Below are 6,417 nucleotides of genomic sequence, written 5' to 3'. Positions count from 1 at the left end.
TTTTAAGGTTATGCAAATCACTTCGAGCGAATACACAGTGTTTGTACTCCTCATAGCGGGTAACCAAAACAATGAATGCAACGAAGGAGTGGTTAGTCCAGTTGAACTGAATATAAGCATATAAGACCATAATGAAGTCTGCTGTAACGAAGTAATAACATAACAAAGCTATTGCAGGATTCGGCTCAACTCGAATACTTTAGTGTAAACCCGCCGCTAATTGCTAGCCTTTGAACTTGTCAAGCTGCATGCCCGAGACTGAAGACTGGAACCTAACCCTGTCTAAGTTTCGGTTCACAAAACGCACATGCCAACATAAACGAACCCGGCAAAACATTTTCAGAAACTTAGCGCGACACCCAGCAGAGCAGAAATGAAAATCGCCAACACTTGACAGATGGTGATAGAAAACATCGCACACTTTCAGGTGATGTGCAGTGGCCTCAATTATGGCAAGAAAGTGAGATTCAAGTTGTTGTACGTATGCAAAAGCTGCTTCTGATGGCACAGTGAGATTCCCAAAAAGTTTGCTGCGGACGTGGTATGCTTTGAGCATTGTGAAATACTGGTGGGTACCCTTAAGCGTCTCACTGTCGTCTTTCAGTAACTGTGGGCAACTGCAACCGTCACATGCATTCCGAAGGAAGTGTTTGATGAGAAAACCAGCTACATAATATGCAGCGGAGTCATCGATAATATGGGAGTGAATGTTTGTCGCAAGTTCAGAGAGATCGTCTAGAGCGGGAAAGTCGTCAGGCTGTGGCTGTGCACACTCCTCATTATCCACAAGAGACGCACTGGTGAGGGAGAATGGCGACAGCTGTTCCTGGAGGAGGTCACATTCATCATCCTCGACATTTCCGTATTCTGACAGCTTGAAGAGTTTTCTTATGCAGATGTGCTTCAGGCCACAAATAAATTGTGCTACATTGGGGTTGGTGTTGCAACCCTGTTTTTGCCTAATGTGGCCAAATATGTTCTCCAGAGGATCCTGTTGAAGCCTGCGTGTTAACAGGTATTCAAAAGTGTAATTTTTGGAGAGGTCGTCCCATAGTTGACAAATTGCCTGAATTGTAATTTGCCAACCTACGATGGTTTGTGGTTGACGTCTGCCAACAAACTGCCATGATGCAATCCAGGGAAGCTGGCCTCGGAGGAAGTCAATCAGCTCTGAATCATTTTCCATGATTGCATGCCGCAGCTTTTGCGAAGTTCTTTTTTTACTCGAGCTGTTCAAGGCATCGAAAATCCTGTCCATACGATCACAAAATTGAGCTGTAGGGATGGCCGAGGCAGGCAGCACCTTCGCATACACCATTGCCGTGATAGCAATCGAAACTGATGCACTGAGGACCTGAGTTGCTCTGCTGACCTTCATATTAGAAAACGGTTTCTGATGAACGTGCCGTTCAGTCAACTTTGGAGCCAATCGCAACCGCAACTCATGTGAGGATTGGTAAAGGCTTACAATGTGCGACCAGTTAACGATGTCATCCCCAATGTATAACTTGTGTGCTTGGACATTATTGCGCGTTGTTTTATTTAAATGCGGAACATCAAAAATGTAATATACCCGCTCACCATTAACTTCAAAAAAAGGCTTTGCTACAGTCACTTTTAGTTGGTTAGAGAGACTTACATTTGAACTGCCCTGGTCACAAATGACTGCTTTCACTGTAATATTAATGCTCCTAAGCTCCAAAATGAGTGACACCAGCAAGTTATGCATAACAGATGATGGTGTTGATGTGTGCCCTATAGTAAAAGCAACCGGTTGAACCCACTTTCTCGAAACACCAACAAGAAGAAAAACCAGTGCTCGATCAGCGATGGTTGAAGTGCGATGAGTGCCATCATCTGTAAAACCCTGGACAACGTCTCTTGAAGCATCATAGTACAAATTCGTTTTGAGTGCTATTTCGTCGAAAACTAAAGCGCACACTCGGTCCCGTTCATTCCAAGCTTGAGTATTTGTTGCAATGGAAGAAAGGATTCCTGGAATTATGCCTGGAGTCATCTTTACATTAGCTAGCCACCTCCTTAATGAACGCCGGGAGGGCAAAGAAAAATACGGAGCCAGAAATCGGTATGCTCGCGGACCTCGGAAGTTTAAGTGAAGAGCGAATTTTTTGAACCACACGGGAAACCGCTTGCCCTTGCGTTTGGGCCTCAAGCGAACATGTGCAGAAAGAAGTTTAAAAACCTCCTCGGTGACGTGCGGTAGGATAACTTCAAGGGCCTTCGTAGTCGATGACGGTGCTTGGTGAGGCTGTCTCTGCAGTCTTTTGATAGTTTTCCGCTGTGCTGCTACTTTGGCTTGCAGATGTTTAATGGTTTGCTTGTACTTCATTGATGGAGACATTGTCGCTGGCACACAGGAACGCACTGCAATAAACAAAAAAATTGATGTAAAAGCGAAGAACAACTAATCCCATACGAGCACTTTCCTCGCTCTTTCAGACCCAAGGTGCACAACTTTCTGTGGTACAAAGTTTTCGATTCCACTACCTAAAAACAAACCATTCACAATGTTGACAATGCACAAAAAAAAATGAAAATCACTGAGAGCCCACCCTTACATTTTGTAAGTGCACACGTAGTGTCCTTTTGAGGATAGTTTCCTAAGAATGTCCTAAACATAAAATAGCACATTAAAAACTGCTGCAATAAAAGCATAGTCACCATTTTCTCTAAGGCACTCAGGCGTGGAGCTGTTGGCGGAGACGTCTTCTGGAGGGTCTTGTGAAGCTTGTTCAGTGCCTCGGACAATGCTGTCGGAACAATCTTGCGAGCGGCCTGCGGAAGTCTCTATATCAATCCACTCTGGTGTTGAGGTGAACATACAACTTACCGGCCACACAAGTTCCTTTTGTGACAGCTGAACGACTGGTTAAGGTTTTCTCCGGCAAGACGAAATCATCAGAAATTCTTTCACCAGCTACAAGGGAGCTGCCACCTGCAGAGGTTTGGTCAACAGTCAATTTGGGTAAAAAAAAAAAAGAAATCGTGACACTGAACGCACCCTGTTCATCGGGGCACCTCAATGTGTGGGAGCCGCTTTTTGAAGCCTCTACCGCAGGTCCTGAAGAGATGAAATTACGACAATGTGTCAGTAAGAGGCTTAAAATAACACAAACTGAAGCTCATCCGCACCTTGCAGTGCAGCTTCTGCAGCCATGTCACAGTCACTACTTGAAGCGACGCTCAGAGAACCTGCATATATGTGCAGTTGGTACAAGTTACAAAGCTTGTAGCATGGGGAAACTTAAACAGCTCTTTCAAACGCATAAATTGGTCGAACGTGGAAGAAAAGAGACGGCACCAACTAGGAAACAAGTAATTTGTGATTTTTGGAATTATCAACAGTGGCAGCTTTCACTGATGATAGGTATTCGTACATGTGCACTCAGGCTTGAAGATAACGTGAAATAGCCCTTTAAAGTCTTTCAAAACAAGTTGCGCAGGTCCAGAGCATCAAAAAATGACAGAACTGTAAAGCTGCTGTTAGGAAGGTAATAGCCCACAATTCACAGAATTTAAGACTTTCCAAGTGTTACTTCTGTAGTGAGGTTTCTCTATCGGCTACAAAGATCTTCACGGTTAACTGTCGCCACTGATTCAATACAAGTGGCTGCTATTGCACATATTTGAGTTTCAGTCAATCACTTACATGGTGCAGCTGGTTGCACACTGGGAACAGCCATTCTTGTAAGCCTTGTGTGCCCAGGGTCCATGAAACTTTGAGCAGTAAAATGGTCGCTACAAACCCTGTACGTTGCGTACAATAGGCTGGCCGGCTTACTCAGGAGATCATCGCGTCCAGCATACTGCATCCATGCTTTCATCCTGCATTGGCAATGAACTATCAGCTGAAAGGGGAAGTGCTTGAATAGTGATTTTTTATTGTTACCCTCACTTAGCAAGTACGAACAGTAAGCCTACAGACATGCAAACCATACAAAAGCTTTAACACACCTGCCGTCCCGTGGTACGCGGAAGAAACTCGTCCCAGGCTTCTTGTGGGTTCTGCCATTGTTGAAGCACCACGATACACAGCAGTAGCTGCCGTAGCTTGGACCGCCGGACGGCATGGCGTCAGCGCGGTCTGAAAATGTTAGTAAGTGGATGCTTCGCTGTCAAATTACAAAAAAGATATGTGCACGTCATAAGTGTACCAGCAAACCCCTTTGAATGATTAGCTAATCGATGCACAATACAAAACCAGTGATACATCTCTGACCCATAAAACTCTGACTTACAAAGATATACGTCAAGACCACGAACAAAGATCTTCAGAAGTTTCCAGGCCGCTATCCCTTGTAATGCAATGGTATCGCGGCCTGGGAACATTAGAACACCTTCGTGCGTACGCAGTATCAGCAGTACATTGGGAAGAAAAATCGTAGTTGAAATTTGTGCGGTAAAATTATATTGGAAATGTCAAAAAAATTTGTTGGCAGCTTGCACTAGTGGCCCAAGGCTAGCGAAGAAACGAAGATGATGGCCACTTGGCTAGTCCAGATTTGCCTCCGGCACACCAAGAATTATTCGTGTTCCGAGCCTTCGGGAAATGCGTCGTGAAGCATGCGAGGCCCAACAAACGCTTCTCAATATTTTGCACCGAGCCTACGACCTAGCTGCCCAGCTATGCTCAGCGCACAGACGCTCGCGTCCGTGGCAGACGCAGCACGCGTCGCCTCGGCTTGACGCCGTGCCGCCTTTGCTATACTGCATACGTTGCACAATGTTCCCGTCTAACCGCCACATAGAGCCACAAACTTTCTTTTTAGCGAACCTCCCAGTCCTTACAAGCTTCAGAAAAAGGTTACAACTGCGTGAATGAGACGCCACGTAAGAAACAAACTCGCACACACGAAGCGCAACGTGTGTGTGTGCATCTTTCTATGTTTGTTGCATGGTGTCTTTTTCGCACAGGCGTAACCGTTTTCTGAAAAAATGACCCAACAAGACCAACAACATGTCATTCAACAAGCTTCGCTTGAAAACGTGCCTCACCTGTTATCTCACGCTTGAAAACGCCGACGCAGCCGACGTTGACGAAAGCGACGAAAGCTTCACGCTGTCAGTCATGCATGGGCTTGTCGCTGGGTAGATGGTGTTTATGACAGTACGGCTGAAGAAAAATAATCGCGTAAGGTGTGTTGAATAAATCGTTTTTATGTATAAAGAACATACCGAATTTGGGCGTGTAATTATTAATTTGTGAAAACAATTCTGTTGCATTGATTATAACTGTGTTTTTTTTGCGCTTGCGCCCTCTGACGTGTGGTGGGAGCACTAGTTCGTTACGTAGTCGTGACGCACTTCCTGAGGCCAGGTTTTGCAGAGTGTCCGCTCTTGTCTTCTTCTTTCTCTATGACGCATCGGCGCGAAATGCAGCATGTAGCATTTTGCGCCGGTTGCCGTCGGTCCGCGCCGACGGACGCTGGTCGCGCCTGCCGTCAGACTATAGAGTTCTCGCGTTTTGCTGACGGTGCGTCGCTTGACCCAGCGTGCGCGCTCGTCGACGCTACATTGGAGTCCATTTAGTCCTTCATGATGCGCTCGCGGCTGTTCTGCTAGCTCCACATATACCAAATTTCGTATATGTGACATAGTTGGACGACGAAATATATGACTGGAGCAAACAAGACAATCCTGACACGTGTGTCATGTAAGACCATGACAATATGCCACGCTCCTAGTGTGCTCGCGGCCATTTCGCTAGTTCCACATATACTAAATTTGATATCAAGTGACGTGAATAGATGACGAAGGTAAACGATACGTCCAAATATGAAAATCGTTAAAAGAAAGCCATTTACGGCATATTTTACCTATATTTTGTAACGTTGTGCTGATTTTAAAGTGACATATCAACATTTCTTATTCGTGCTTCGCATATCATCGATTCCTACTGTATATGGGATCTGCCAATTTTTGTTTTTTCATTCCGCTGGCCTCCTGCCGCCAGATACAAACAAGTGCGTTCCTCTGGGTCTGTGGCACGATGGCCACCACGAAATACTTGTCTTGGAGATGGCGGGGTGCAGCAGGTCGAGCAGAGTGAAATTTACATTGTGGCAATCGCACGACGCTAAACACCGTCAAATAAAGAGAAAATACTTTGTGCAGTATCTTACCCCCGTATTCATAAGCGTTTTTAAATGCGAAGGATTTCTCAGCGAGCTTCGGCGACCTAAAGCCTATCTATCTATCTATCTATCTATCTATCTATCTATCTATCTATCTATCTATCTATCTATCTATCTATCTATCTATCTATCTATCTATCTATCTATCTAGTTGCCTACGACTTTTAGCTCTCCTGGCCGTTTCGCTATTGGTATCAATAAAAATTTCGTATGGCATAACATGACTGTATGACGAGCATAATTGACTGGTCATAACATGACT

The 6,417-nt window shown here is 45.0% G+C and overlaps 1 protein-coding gene across 2 annotated transcripts; it reads right to left on the bottom strand.

Annotated features, from left to right (window-relative positions):
- Positions 1 to 208: 208 nt before the first annotated feature.
- On the bottom strand, positions 209 to 4,229 carry LOC142772126 (uncharacterized). Of its 2 annotated transcripts, XM_075874255.1 has the most exons (7): positions 3,976 to 4,191; positions 3,671 to 3,846; positions 3,154 to 3,213; positions 3,023 to 3,082; positions 2,852 to 2,956; positions 2,683 to 2,796; positions 209 to 2,385 (listed from the first exon to the last, which is right to left on the bottom strand). In XM_075874255.1, exons 1-7 carry the CDS (start codon positions 4,089 to 4,091, stop codon positions 224 to 226), a joined length of 2,793 nt encoding a protein of 930 aa, XP_075730370.1. In that variant the 5' UTR covers positions 4,092 to 4,191; the 3' UTR covers positions 209 to 223. The 2 variants fall into 2 exon arrangements, with proteins under 2 accessions (XP_075730370.1, XP_075730371.1); XM_075874256.1 differs by lacking the exons at positions 209 to 2,385; positions 2,683 to 2,796 and having other exon boundaries at positions 2,881 to 2,956; positions 3,023 to 3,213; positions 3,976 to 4,229.
- Between the last annotated feature and the right edge of the window lie 2,188 nt (positions 4,230 to 6,417).

Source organism: Rhipicephalus microplus, chromosome 9, assembly GCF_043290135.1.
Source record: "Rhipicephalus microplus isolate Deutch F79 chromosome 9, USDA_Rmic, whole genome shotgun sequence".
Classification (NCBI taxonomy): Eukaryota; Metazoa; Arthropoda; class Arachnida; order Ixodida; family Ixodidae; genus Rhipicephalus; species Rhipicephalus microplus.
This window is presented reverse-complemented; position numbering and strand designations above follow the sequence as displayed.

What these genes read in the sequence shown, in the direction of transcription:
- LOC142772126 (XM_075874255.1), bottom strand. Translation starts at nt 4,091, where the DNA reads ATGCCGTCCGGCGGTCCAAGCTACGGCAGCTACTGCTGTGTATCGTGG. An exon ending in CGCGTACCACGGGACGGCAG is followed by an intron (nt 3,847 to 3,975) that starts GTGTGTTAAAGC and finishes TTGCCAATGCAG; the next exon opens with GATGAAAGCATGGATGCAGT. An exon ending in GAGGTGCCCCGATGAACAGG is followed by an intron (nt 2,957 to 3,022) that starts GTGCGTTCAGTG and finishes AAACCTCTGCAG; the next exon opens with GTGGCAGCTCCCTTGTAGCT.